A 13,101-nucleotide genomic window follows, 5' to 3' on the forward strand; every position below is an offset into this window, starting at 1 on the left:
TCTTCTCCGTGCCATACCAACTAGTATCGCACATAATACCGTGCTGCCACTTAGCTTGCGCATACTGAAACCAGGGCTTTATGGAGCGGTGTTGGTGCGAACCGAGTATTTCTGCGCAAGACCTGCTGCCACGCACTTAATCTGTCCTTATGGGCTGCCTAGCTCTCCAGAACTTCTGTCGCGCCCCGGAGGCGTTGGTGAAGGCCCGCTAGGAACCCCGCTGTCGGGCGACGCGCAGCGAGGCGTCCACCGGCGGGCGGGCGTCTCCTAAAAGCAAGCTGGCATAATGAATACAGGGATGGCTTACAACAACGGCGGGGAGCTTAAGCAGCGGCTGAGCAGGGCTTTACTGGATGTCTCCGGCACGCTCGCGACGGTCAAGAGTGGGGCCCTCGTTCAGGTGTGGGGCTGAAAGGAGCGGGCCAGGCTTTAGGGAGCACGAAGGGCCAAGAGGGGCAGGCGGGGTTTTCGGGTCAATAGGGCATTGTTGGGCGCGCTCGGAAAGGTTGGAGGCCGTGGGTTGAATCATTGGTTTGCTCGAGAATCAACTGGTCCTGATGGACTCCTCAGGACCAAGTCGGGCGCGCGAAGTCGGTGCCGAATCAATACATCTTTTTAGGTGGACGCGCTTCGCCTTGGCCGTGTGACCGATGTGATGCGAGCCATCTCCGTAGGTTCTGCGAGCGGCCATGCTCCGAAGTTGACCGAAATACTCCCTTGGCTCAGCGACTCGTCGACGTGCAGCGGCTTTTGACACCACCCTTGTGAACAACCACTGCCGCATACGCCCCGTCCGCGCAGGTCTGGATGCCGGAGTGCACGCACGACGGCACCATAGTGCTCAGCTGTCAGGTGCGCTTGGCCATGGGGTTTGTGGCTGGGACTGAGGCCTAGCTTGGATGTACTTGGGGCCGGCTTTGGCTCTGCCGGCTCCCGACTGCACCGGACGTGGGCACGGATGGCCCGTCACTTCTGATTGCATCGCCTTTCTTGACAGGGCCTGCCCTTCGCGGTGGCGGGTGTGGGAGACCTTCTGGCGCTATTCCGCTGCGTGTCGGTGCGCTACCGCTTCTCCACGGACGTCATGAAGCCGTCGCTCATGGGCGCCATCGGCCGCGTGTACTCCACGCTGGAGGTGCGCCGCGGGGGTCGGGAGGAGCTGGCAGCGCGGCAGGCGGTGTGTGCAGGATGCATGGTGGGCGGGTAAGGGCGCAAAGCGTGATGCGTGTGCTGGGATTGAGATGGCGCCATCGCGGCATCTCTCGGGGCCATCTACTGCTCAAAGCAGCAACAGACCACCCCACCCAGCACTGACGCGCGATGCGCCACACCACGCATCGCCACGCCGCCGCCGCCCCTCGCAGCCGGAGATGTCGCACAACGTACAGAAGTACGACAAGCAGGTGTACCTGCGCGTGAGCGAGGCGCAGCGCTGCCGCGTGCACTCCACGCTCATCATCCCCATCTTCGGCTCCGACGCGCGCGACACGCCGCTGGCCGTTTTCGAGCTGGTACAGGGCGACCGCGACGTGACCTTCCCCGCGGTGCTGTCACAGCTGTCCGCGTCGCTGCAGGTGTGCGGCGGAGGCAGAGGTGGAGGCGGTTAGGCGGAGGCAATGCAGGGCATGGCCGCGCACGGTTTGTGGGTTGGGGCAGACCATTGGTAGGTCCAGGGCGGAATCGGCGCGTGCAGGGCCGTGCGTTGCATGGCTCCTAAGGTCTTGTCTCTGCGCCTTGCTTTCGTATGGTGTGGCACAGAATGTGAACCTGTTCACCATCGACCTGGAGACGGCGGCCACCGCCGCGGGCCTGCGCAAATGGCCCATGCACATTGACATGCTGCCGGCGTCGGAGTTCAGCAGTGGCGCTGCGGGCACAGCGGCGGGTGCTGCTGGCGGGACTGCGGCCGCGGGCTCGGGCCCCGCGCGGCTGTCGCCGAATGGAGAGGGGCAGGGGCTGCACCGGCGGCTGGGCAGCGCGCGCCTCGCGGACGTGGCGGAGGACAAGGAGCCAGCGGCGTCCAGCAACGTGATTGCAACGGGTGCGTTGCCAAGGGCCCGGAGCTGGGCGATGGGTGGGCGATGGGGGAGGCGTACATGGGCATGGAAGGGCTGGGCAGTCATGAACATGTGCGTTTGTGTCGCCCGCAGAGGAGCGCGAGCACCAGTCGCCCAGCACCTCGAGGCAGGACGAAGTGGGCAGCTGGGGCGCCAAGCGGACCTCCCTCACCAGGTGCGCCGGCGTGGGAAGCTGTTTGCTGTTTTATGCTATTGCGTGGATCACCAGGGGTTGCTGACGTGCAACCACCTGCGTCCTGCCACGCACCGGTTTGACCCTGTTTGCACATGTTGCATGCCGCTGCGGTGCGCAGGGTGTCCACCGGCAACCTGCACGGCGCCGGCGGTGGGGCGGCAGGCAGCGGCCCCGTGCACATGCCTACCGCCGCTGGGGGCGGCGCAACCGCGGGCGCGGGCGGCATCAAGCTGTCCTCCAGCCCGCAGACCATGCAGGGGCCACTGGCGGCAGCCGGCACCTCGCCGCCGGGCGCAGGTGCAGGAACAGGCGTGCCCTCCGTCGCCTTGTCAATGCCGGTACCGGTGCCGGTCCAAGGGATGTCCCAGCTGACTGCCAGCGGCAGCGGGCATGCAGCAGGGCCGGGGGGCGCGGCGGCGGGGCTAGCGGGCGCAGGCGGCTCGGGGTTGCTGCCAGGCAGCGCACCGGCATTGCTGAAGCTCGAGACGGCAGGCAGCGCCGGCACTAGTGACGGCCTTGGAGCGCGGCAGGCGATGACGCCGCCCGCGCCCGTGCCTGGCCCGCCTCTGGACCCGAACAACGCGGCGCAGCTGATGGCGTGGCTGTCGCAGCAGGGCAACGCCGGCAACGCCGCGCTTGACCAGATCAAGGCGCTGTTGGAACAGCAGCAGCAACAACAGCAGCAGCAACAACAACAGCAGCAACAGCAACAGCAGATGCAATTGCAACAGCAGTTGCAGCAGCTGCAGGCACTGCAGCAGCAACAGATGCAGCAGCAGGCTCAGTCACAGGCACTGCAGGTGCGGCAGGCGCGGATGTCGGAGTCTATGTCAGTGCCCGGTGCCCTGGCGGCGCAGCAGCTACAGCTGCAACAGCAGCAGCAGCAGCAGCAGGCACCGCACCAGCACCAACAGGGGCCAATGATGATGGATGTGACGGTGGGATCGTCAGGACCGCTTCAGCACCTAGCAGGCGCAGCCGTGTCCACACCGTCGCCACCCACCACTGGCAGCGGCCTGGCGCAGGCGTGCAGCGGCGACACCAACGCCAACGCCGCCGGGCCCAACACCCTGGTGGCGGCAGTCGCTGCCGCCGCCGCCGCTGAGCAACAGCAACAACAGCAGCAGCAGGCTGCGGCGCAGATGCAGCAGGCCGCAATACAGCAGGCGGTGGCGCAGGCAAGCACGGCAGCCGCCGCCGCAGCTTCCATGAACAACAAGCTCTCTCGCAGCGGTTCCGCGCCGCGCGTGCAGGCAGCAGCAGCGGGCGCCGCCGCCGGCGACGCGGGGGATGACGGCGACGAGGAAGACATCAGCAGCGGCGGCGATGACGACGACAGCGACGACGAGCGTGGCGGCGGCGGCAACCCGCGCAACAACAACCGCGTAGGTGGCGGCGCCGGCAAGCGCCTGCGCTTCGAGGACCTGCAGGCGCAGTTCGGCCTGGGCCTGAAGGAGGCCGCCAACAACCTGGGCATATGCGCCACCACGCTCAAGCGCGCCTGACGGCGCCACGGCATCAAGCGCTGGCCGCGGCGGCAGATCGCCAAACTGAGCAAGGCGCTAAACCAGATGGGCTACCAGGGTGCGCCGCCGCCGGGGCTGGTGCAGAACGCCGTCATAAACGGTGTGGGCCCCGGCGGCACTGCCACCACGGCGACCAAGCCCAAGCCAAAACCCAAGCCGGACCCGGTCGCCCTGCAGCACGCAACGCAGATGCTGCTGGCGCAGCAGCAGGCGGCACTGGTGGCGGCGGCTGCGGCTAACGGTGGTAACATGGCGGCGTTTCCCAGCATAGCAGCTGCGGCGGCGGCAGGCATGATGCAGGTGCACCAGGGGCACATGGCGGCGGCAGCCATGGCGCCGCACGGCGTGTATGCGCTGACGGCGGGGCAGCAGGGCGCAGGGGGCGGCGGGCAGCCGGGGAGCGCGACAGCGGGAGGCGGGCAGTCCATGTTCCCCACACATGGCACGACGACCATCATGACACCCATGGGGCCGATGCAAGTGGCGACGCAGCCAGGCGGTGGGCCGGGCGCCGGCGGGCAGGGCATGATGGTTGGCGGCGGTGGGATGCAGGGCGGGCTGACGCCGATGCAGATGCAGGCGATGGGCATGCAGGGCACTGGGGCCGGCGGCATGGGTGCTGTGGGCCTGCACCCACTGCTGGCGGCCGGTGGCGGCTACAACATCCAGCAGGCGCTGCAGCAGCACATGCAGCAGCAACAGCAGGGCATGCAGCAGCAGCAACAGCAGCAGCAGCAGCCGGGCGCGCCATTGCTTGGGTCTATGCAAAACCTGCAGGCCCTGCAGCAGCAACAGCAGCAGCAGGAGGCGCTGCAACAACAGCAACAGCTCCTGCAGCAGCAGCAGCAGCAACACCACCACCAGTTCCAGCACCACCAGCAGCAGCACCAGCAACAGCAACAGCAGTCGCAGCAGCAGGTTGCCGGCAGCAGCCCGGGCGTTAGTTGGCTCACCCACGCCATGGGTGGCGGCGGGGGCGGCGGGGGCGGCGGGATGCACATGGGTGTCATGCCGCCCGGGACCGGCTGCGGCTCGGCAGCCACCGCAATGGACATTGGGCCGCGGGTGTCGGCGGGCGACGCGCCGTCGCCCTTCAGTGGCCTCGGCTTGTCGCCGGGGATCACGGATTCCGGCATTCCCGACATCCCGGAGGACTTCATCGCCAACCTCAACGGCGCCGGCGCAGGGCCTGGCGCGGGCGGCGGCATGGCGCCCATGACTGCATCCATGTTCAAGACCAATGCCGCCAACAGCGAGCTGCTTGGGCTGTTTGATGACGAACTGGCCGGCATCAGCGCGCGATGAGTGGCCGAGGCACAGCTAAGGAGCGCTGTGCAGAGAGGCTGTGAGAGGGATGGCATGGCGGGAGGAGCAAGGGGCGGGTACGCTTGCGCGGCTATGACACCCGAAGGCAATGGGCGGCGGCACCTGTGCGCTCACGGGCGCATCGTGTGTCCCGGACAATGGGAAGAGTGGAAGAGAGGAGAGTCAGAGAGGCGCAGGCGCCCGCAGCGCTGGCGCATGTGCCGAGTTCTTGGTGCATGTGATGGGCGTTATGGCTCCACTATTGGAGCGTGCCGCCTGGTATGGGAGCTGGGGGGATTCGCATACGGCGTCATCAGCCCGACTGCGACCAGAGCGGGGTTACGGGGCGTCGAGAGGGGATGGGTAAGCTTCAGGGGCGGCGGCCCTCGCGCGCGCACTGTTGCCGCGCTCTTGGCGCCATGTGGACCTTGTCAGGAACTGAGCGTGAACTTGAGTGGTGCGCTGAGCGCCGAAGACAAAAGCCAGGGCTGTGTTGTGGGCAGTGCGCATGAGCATCCCCTCCAGTCGCCGATCGCTCACCGCGTCGCCAGCATGACTTCTGTCAGTAAGAAAGTGGGTGTGGCTGCGGCGCCGCAGACCGTGCAGTAAGTTATTCATATATGTGCCGCTGTATGGCGTGTAGAGACTATGTAGCTCGAGCTGTGTAACGTTGCGGGGGCGAAGGGTTACTATGATGCATCATTCTGCGTGGGCGCGTGCCATTTGGGACGGCGCAGCAAGGGTGCATGCGCTGCGTCACGCAACAAAGCGCACATCACGTGTCCTCTGGCATGGAAGGCCAGCCCTCCGGGAAATCCGGGGCATGCATTGCGGCGCACCGTACGTCCAACACACTACGGTCGCGCATGGGTGAGCCACCGGGGGCGCTGCGGGAGCCGCCGCGGTGGCACCTGACTGTGAGGCATGCGCGCTTAGCTGTCGTGAGTGGTGCCCTGATGATCATTATGGATGAACGTGTGTAATGGGTGAGCGGTGCACGCCCGCCTTTCGTAGCAGTAGTTCACGTGGGTACCGTACGCTGGGTGTCGAGGTACGCGGCCCCGCTGTTTCTGCATTACCGTAGAGATTGTAGGAAGCAGCGCGTTGCATTGATGATGATTCCTGATGACGAATGCGCCGGTCGGCTTTGTCGGCGGCAGGAGGACACTTTGGTTTGTGAGTGATTGCGGCGAGCTGCCCACGGGTCCATACCTGGGCCGATGCATTAGGGCGTCTCCTCCGTGTTGCAGCCTGTTGGCTCGACAAAATGGAGAGCCGTGTTAGAGGATGGGCATAAGATGCGATCCATTTACGTGCCGTGCATCATGTCGGTTGTGGTAGGACTGCATGGTGCTGGTCGGGGGGGGGGGGGGCTTGTGCCCCCACGGCTATGGAGGCCGTGGCATACGTGTGGACATACGCGGTGGCAGCCTGCTGCACAGCCCACCTACGGCTGAGTGAAAGCCTAGCGTGAACCGTATGACCGCATGAGTGCACGTACGCGTTCGTCGATTACAGTGGACAATTACAGTTTACGCGCTGCTGTGTGACGAGTGCGCGCCGTGTCAGGCGGGAGTCGCAATGAGCAGTGCGCTCGATGTGTTTGCGGCGCTCATGTCTGTGTTATGGATTCGAATTGATATGCTGAACTGGGACGCCGCAGCGCCGAGCTTGCTGCAGTCAAGTGGCTTTCGGCCGTCAGTGGAAGTGGAGGCAACACCACAGCCACGTAGTAAGTTGCGAGATAAGAATATACTACGGTGTACGGTGTGTGTAAGGGGCACTGCTTACTTTGTGACAAATGACTCTGAGCTGCAAGGGGAACCGCATGCTGCCGTCGGCGCCATGCGAGGGGTTCACATGCGGCTCGTGTGACGGACCACGGGCAGGAGGGTGGCAACAATTACCCGGGCGGTGCAGACAAAAACTGTAGAACGGTACAATACATAGCACCATTTCCGACAAGCATTTGCGTTCGGACCACGCAAAGCAGCCAGGCACACACAGACAATTGCGGACTTGCACTCCATGCAACAGTCTCGTTAGATGGGCGTGCGGCACATGTCAAATTGTTTCTTGTAGATAACTACGACCACTTCATCGATGAACTTATCTGCGTAATTGCTCGACAAAGAAAACTCCGACCGCAAGGAGACTTGGGCAACGCCGCCTGGATATTGTCTTATTCAGCAATTTAACAAATGTTACTCAGAGGAAAGACTACCAACCCACCTCGGCTAACCGCACGAGAGAGAAGACCATGCGTCTTTGCACGCGTGCGCGGTAAAGAGCAAAGACCATCATGGGTGTTGCGGGCACCACAATCCATAGCAGGCGCAGTACCTGGAATTCCGGCCGAGGAGCCCGGCGGGCAGCCTGCGCAGCAGCAGTCCCCAGCCACGCCGAGCGCGGCAGGCGTGCTGCAGTACCAAAAAGAGCTCCTAGGCGGCATGATGTCTTTCCTGGGGCCCGCCACACTCATTCCCCTGGGAGACCCTCTCATGTCACTGGTGGACACGGTCTGTATCGGCCAGGTGCGCAAGCGGGGACCGTGTGTCGTCAAACGGACGCAGGGGGGGGGCTTAGTGGAGTGGATGGAGCCCAGGACGTCACAAGCCAGCGCCCTGAAGGAAGAGGCTGCTTCAGAAGCCGCATTCGCAGTGCAGTTCATGTTCGGGACTACATCAGGGCAGTTACAATGTCGGCCTTGGTGGCGCGGGGTGGTCCCGGGACAAGCACGGCTCCCATGCACTGTCGTACTACATGGGGTGCCCGGGAGCTGTGGCCTACCGGGCCCACGCGAGCAGCTGTCGGGTAGCCACACGCTGCCGCCGTCCTTAACGTGTAATGAGGCCCCGGTGGCCGCCGAGGGGCGCTGAGGCACGCTCCTTCACGCCAGGTCACCAGCCACACATGCTGTGAGCCCCCCATGATACCCCGCCCCGCCAGCATTGTATGCCCAACACCTTGCTGCCGCCTTCACCTCTCCGGCCCCTTCCTCCTGGATAGTCTGGCACGTATCCCCCACAGCCCGATTGCACAGCTGCGACCCCTTATAACCCCCTTCCCCTCTCAGTCCCCTGTCGCTCCTCCCCTTTTCTCTCCCCCCTCTCGAACTCACTCACTCCTGTCCGCCTGCAGTTCGCGGGCACCACCCAGCTGGCAGCTCTGGGCCCTGCCAACCTGGTGTTCTCATTCGCGCAGTACATGTTCCAGTCGCTGCAGGTTGCGTCACTCAGGTGGGGTTGGGGGCGGCGGGGGGAGCCGGGGGGTGGGTCGCCGGGAGGCTAGGAGCCAGGGATGGGGCAGGAGCAAGGGACGAGGGCTGCGAGCAAGGCTTTTGCGAGTGGACGTGCCATGCGCGGTCGTGTGACGCGCCGTGAGTGGCGTAAGCACTTGCTCCCTTGTCATCATGCCGCGCGCGCCCCCCACGCCCACGTGCCCACATGCACACACACGGCACGCCGCAGCCTGCTGGCCGGCTTCATGCGGGACGGGCGGCTGCGGCGCAGTGAGGAGGTGCTGAGCACGGCCGTGTTCATGGCGGCGGTGCTGGGCGTGGCCACCATGCTGCTGTTCGAGGTGCACGGGGCGGGGGCGGCGGGGGAGGGGGCGGAAGGGGTTGAGCACGCACGAGCGCTGGGGGCGGGGGTAGTTTGGAAGGGTCGTCAGGGGGATTTAGCCGTGCATGAAGGCCAGGAGGGAATGCGTAACCACACCCAAGGGTCCGGACGGGGCGGGGGACGGGTAGGTATTGAGGTGGGTTGTGGTCCTCAGGCGCCACCGTGATGCAATGTGGCCACGAACTCGTGTCCGCCCTCCGTTTGTGACTCCCCGTGTGTGGCTGCCGCCACCACCCCATGACCGCCAGGCCTTCCCGGAGGCCATCATCACGGCCACGGGCGTGCGCGACATGAGCTTGCTGCCGCTGTCTGCCGAGTGTGAGTGAGCCCGAGCCAGCGCTGCTGGCGGGGTGGTGGCGGGGTGGTGGCGGGGTGGTGGCGGGGTGGCGGCGTAGGGCCTCCGGGGGACCCGCTGCGGGGTCAGGGACCAGCTGCAGGAGCAAGCACTGAAGGGCGGGATTGCCGTAGGGCTGTCCCGGGGTGTGAGGCACGTGGTCGCGTTGGAGCCCGCGCGAGGGCTGGCCGCGGCGTGACGTGAAGCGTTGCGTTCCCTGCCGCCTGCTGCCTGTGCTTGACTCCAACGCCTTGCTCCTGCCTACAGATGTGCGGTTGAGGGGACTGGCGCAGCCCGCCGTGCTCGTGACTATGGTGCGTGGCGCCCACGGGTTCCGCAGCTGGGGCCGGGCTGGCAGCCGGGCTGGCAGCCAATAGAGGTGCCGTACACCCCTCCCCTAAACCACGCACCCACACACACACACTCTTTCCAACCTATCCACACCGCAACCCCAACCCCAACCGCGCAATGGTGCAGGTGGCTCAGTCGGGCCTGCTGGCTCAGCAGGACTCGCTCACGCCCGCCATCACCGTGGCGGTGTCAGTGCTGGTCAGCCTGGTGGGCAGCGTGGTATTCGTGGCGGGGCTGGGCTGGGGGCTGGCGGGTGCAGCCATCACCACCGTGGCGTGTCAGTACGTGGGCGCCATCGCACTGCTTTTCGCGCTGTCCAAGCGCGGCAAGGTGAGGAGGGGGCGGGGGCAGGGGAGAAGCGTGTGTTTGAGAGCGCAAGGGAAGGATGCGCGCAAGGCAGCGGCGGCATATGTGTGTGTGTGTGTGTGTGTGTGTGCGTATGCGGAAGGATGGATGGAAGAGGTGGAGTGGGGCAAGGCGAAGGAGCGGGGAAAGGGGGGACTGGGATCTGACCGGGCGAAGGCGGAGCGCAGGACGGCGGACGGCGGGGCACCGGACGGGGCCTCCGGGGCATAGGTATTGGGTCTTGCCTTGCCTCCAGGCCTCCAGACCCCACATCCCCACCGCTCACCTAACGGCCTACACGCGCCCCGCCCACCACGCCCACCGCAGCTGCGCATCCGGCTGACACTGCCCCGGCGTGAGGTGCTGTGGGAGCTGCTGACCACAATGGGGCCGCTGTCCATCACCTACCTGTGAGCGTCGGAGAGGGAGGGAGGGGATGGGCAGGGAGACGGGGAGGGCAGGGAGAATGCCAGGGAGAGTGAGGGCGGTGCCTTAGGGCTCGAGGGCTTGGGCTGGAGGGTCCCTTTCGTGTGGTCCATGCCATGGATGTTTGGACACCCATGCACACAGCGGCCACGGCCCATGAGTCAGGTCCCGCAGTGGCGCAGTGGCCTGTCAGTCCCCCATGCTCACCATGCACGCCACGCGCACATGCCCCCCCCTTCGTGCTTGCGGCTTGCGGCTACAGGTGCAAGAACGTGTCATACCTATTCATCCAGACCACCGCCGCCACGCTGTGCACCATCAAGCTGGCGGCGCACCAGGCGCTGTTCTCCGTGTGGAATGTGCGTCATGAGAGAAACGGTGGAGGGGAGGGGGGACGGCTGTGGGGGAGGAGCGCGTTGGGAGGATAGCGTGGTGCGGAAGTTCTTAAGAGCGTTGTGGGTTATGCTGCTGGGGTGCGGGGCAGAGGCAGCGGCATGGGGTGTCGCCGTGCTGGCAGGGGAGGGCCGTGCGGCGCATCCTGCCGCAGTGCTGCTGTTGCGGTGTGCTGGTTGGCACACGGGCGCAGACCCACCTGGCCTGGCCTGGCCTCTCCTTCCGCAACTGGATCCCGATCCAACTCCTTCCCTCCCCCGACCCTCGGCCATGCGCGCAGCTGCTGTCATGGACCATCACGCCCTTCGAGCAGGCGGCGCTCACCTACCTGCCCGGCACACGCGGCTGGCGCAAGCGGGCGGGCATCACGCTGCTAGTGGGGCTGGGCGCGGTGGGCGGCGTGCTGTGCGGCGTCGTGCTGGCGGCTCTGGCGTGCCTGGCGCCGCAGGTGCGGCGGGGGGTTGGGAAGTTGGGGTTCCAGAGGTTGGGATGGGCGGTTGGGCGGATGGGTGGATCCATGCATGTGTGGTTGAATGCATGGTGGTGTGTCGCTGCATGCGCGAGAGGGGAGGGGCACGGGAGGTAGCGGGAAGCCGGCGAGGCGGCAGCAGGAAGGACGGGGCGGAAGATGCAGGAAGCATGTGAAGAGGGATGGAATGGGGCAGGGTGGAAGGGTGTCAGGGCGTCAGCCAGACCGTGCTTCGCATGCGACTCCGCGCCTCACTGTCACCTCCCCCCCCCACACACACACACACACCCCAGCTGTTTACCCGCGACGTGGACGTGTGGCCGCACATGAACAACGTGGCGGCGCTGGCGTCCGCGTCCATGTTCGCGCTGGGCATTGACGTGGTGTCCAGCGGCGTCAACATTGGCATGGGCGACGCCAAGTATGTGGCTCAGGTGCGTGAGGCGCGTGAAGGAGGCGTGAGGCGTTGCAGGCGGGAAGGCACAGCGGCAAGGAGACGCCCGCGCCAAGCTGCGTTTGTATGCCAGCTGCCGAGCTGAGGCTCCGTTCATGCTGGATAGGCGATCGGTGTGATGGGACGCCACTGTGAGTTTCCTGGGCGCCATGTGTTGAGCTTTGCCATGCACCACGACCGCATTTCAAATGACCAACCGCCAACCGCCCACGCGCAGTCGTACATCATCACGCTGGTGGCGCTGGGCGGCTTCATGGCGGTCAGCCGCGCCATGGGCTGGGAGCTGTGGGGCGTGTGGTGCGGCGTGGTGGTGTTCTTCAGCGTGCGGGCGCTGCAGAGCACCGGCCGCACGCTGTGGGCGCACCTGCGCCGCGGCACGCCCGAGCAGGAGGCGGCGGAGGAGGCGGCAGCGGCCGCGGCGGCCGGCGAGGGGCGGCGGGTGATCCAGCCCACTCTGTGGAGCACGGACGTGGACTCGCCGGACCAGCAGTCGGAGGCGGCGGCGCGCAACTCCTGGGTGAGTGGGGGCGCAGGATGATTGCCCGAGCTGGGCAAGTAGGCAAGCGGGGAGGGGGAGGGGACTAGGGCTGATAGCGATGTCGAGGGAAAGGACGTGGGGAAGTGAGTTTTGCCGCTTCAAGCCACCAGCGCAGGTCCAGCGCCTTGCTTGCTTGTTGGGATGAACCTGCCGATGTACGGCGCACGGCCTCATCACAGCATTACCGTATCTGCCGCGTGTGCCTGCCGTGCTGCTGCCCTCGCAGGGTACGGATGCGGTGGAGCAGCTAAATGGGTCAGCAGGCAGCAACGGGGCGGGGACAGGGACAGGGGCAGCGCCAGAGTCCGGGTCGGGGTCCGTGGTTCGGAGGGCCGCGGCGTCGCCAGGTTCTTTCCGGATCTCGCCGGCTGGGATGCCCAGTCAAAAGCCGGCGGGGGGGTCAGGACCCGCCAGCAGCAGCGGCGGGGCAGCGGCATCGGGGTGAAGAGGCACAACGGCTGCGATGCTGGACGTGTAGGTGGGCTGGTGAGTGTGCGACAGAGAGAGGGAGACAGAGCGTCAGAAAGAGATAAACATAGAGGACTAGTATGTTGTCAATACAACGATGGGTTTGTGCAGATGTGCGGTGCAAGCGTGAGCCAGGGAACGTAGCGGTGGAGCAATGGAGAGCGCGTGCTACGTCTCAGTGTGCGGCATCGAGCTGGGTGGGTATCCACACATGGATTGAATAAAGCAGCGTCCGCGCGGCGGTGTACTGACAATTGCTGGGTGTTGGGAGATTGATGAGCTGCTGCGGGCGGAGGAGCTTTTGCAAGGTTGATGAGCGCGCGTCTAAACTGTGCTTGAGTAGGTAGAAGCGCTGTAGAGTGCTGGAGGGCACCGGCGATAGACAGAACAGCTGCTGTGCTGTTAGCTTTTTAGGAGGGGGGGCAAGTGGGCTGCGCCTAGAACGATGCAGGACCCGTGGATAGGCGCTGTGGCCATGACTTACACGCCGGCACATAGTTTGGCAGTTTCGGACACGATATGGGTTTACACGATCCATGGCTGACAATCTGATACGCAACAGCATGTGTACCTTCCCGCTGCAACTGAAGCAGTACTCTTGGGGCTCCACATCCAC

General features: G+C 65.4%; 3 protein-coding genes across 3 annotated transcripts; all 3 read left to right on the forward strand.

The window, feature by feature from the left end:
* Window positions 1-37: 37 nt before the first annotated feature.
* On the forward strand, window positions 38-3,779 carry CHLRE_03g177700v5 (uncharacterized protein). The gene is made up of 7 exons (XM_043060990.1): window positions 38-400; window positions 802-852; window positions 998-1,135; window positions 1,365-1,574; window positions 1,759-2,041; window positions 2,151-2,232; window positions 2,372-3,779. The coding sequence occupies exons 1-7, from the start codon at window positions 287-289 to the stop codon at window positions 3,756-3,758; spliced, it is 2,265 nt and encodes a 754-aa protein (XP_042926119.1). The 5' UTR covers window positions 38-286; the 3' UTR covers window positions 3,759-3,779.
* A 58-nt stretch (window positions 3,780-3,837) lies between these two features.
* On the forward strand, window positions 3,838-7,031 carry CHLRE_03g177711v5 (uncharacterized protein). The gene has a single exon (XM_043060991.1). It carries the CDS (start codon window positions 3,969-3,971, stop codon window positions 5,082-5,084), a length of 1,116 nt encoding a protein of 371 aa, XP_042926120.1. The 5' UTR covers window positions 3,838-3,968; the 3' UTR covers window positions 5,085-7,031.
* A 156-nt stretch (window positions 7,032-7,187) lies between these two features.
* On the forward strand, window positions 7,188-13,089 carry CHLRE_03g177750v5 (uncharacterized protein). Its single transcript, XM_001703371.2, has 12 exons — window positions 7,188-7,618; window positions 8,226-8,323; window positions 8,555-8,666; window positions 8,956-9,025; window positions 9,309-9,355; window positions 9,519-9,722; window positions 10,065-10,147; window positions 10,426-10,522; window positions 10,837-11,004; window positions 11,319-11,459; window positions 11,697-11,996; window positions 12,244-13,089. Exons 1-12 carry the CDS (start codon window positions 7,535-7,537, stop codon window positions 12,460-12,462), a joined length of 1,623 nt encoding a protein of 540 aa, XP_001703423.2. The 5' UTR covers window positions 7,188-7,534; the 3' UTR covers window positions 12,463-13,089.
* Window positions 13,090-13,101: the final 12 nt, after the last annotated feature.

The sequence above is a fragment of the Chlamydomonas reinhardtii genome, chromosome 3, assembly GCF_000002595.2.
Source record: "Chlamydomonas reinhardtii strain CC-503 cw92 mt+ chromosome 3, whole genome shotgun sequence".
Lineage (NCBI taxonomy): Eukaryota > Viridiplantae > Chlorophyta > Chlorophyceae > Chlamydomonadales > Chlamydomonadaceae > Chlamydomonas > Chlamydomonas reinhardtii.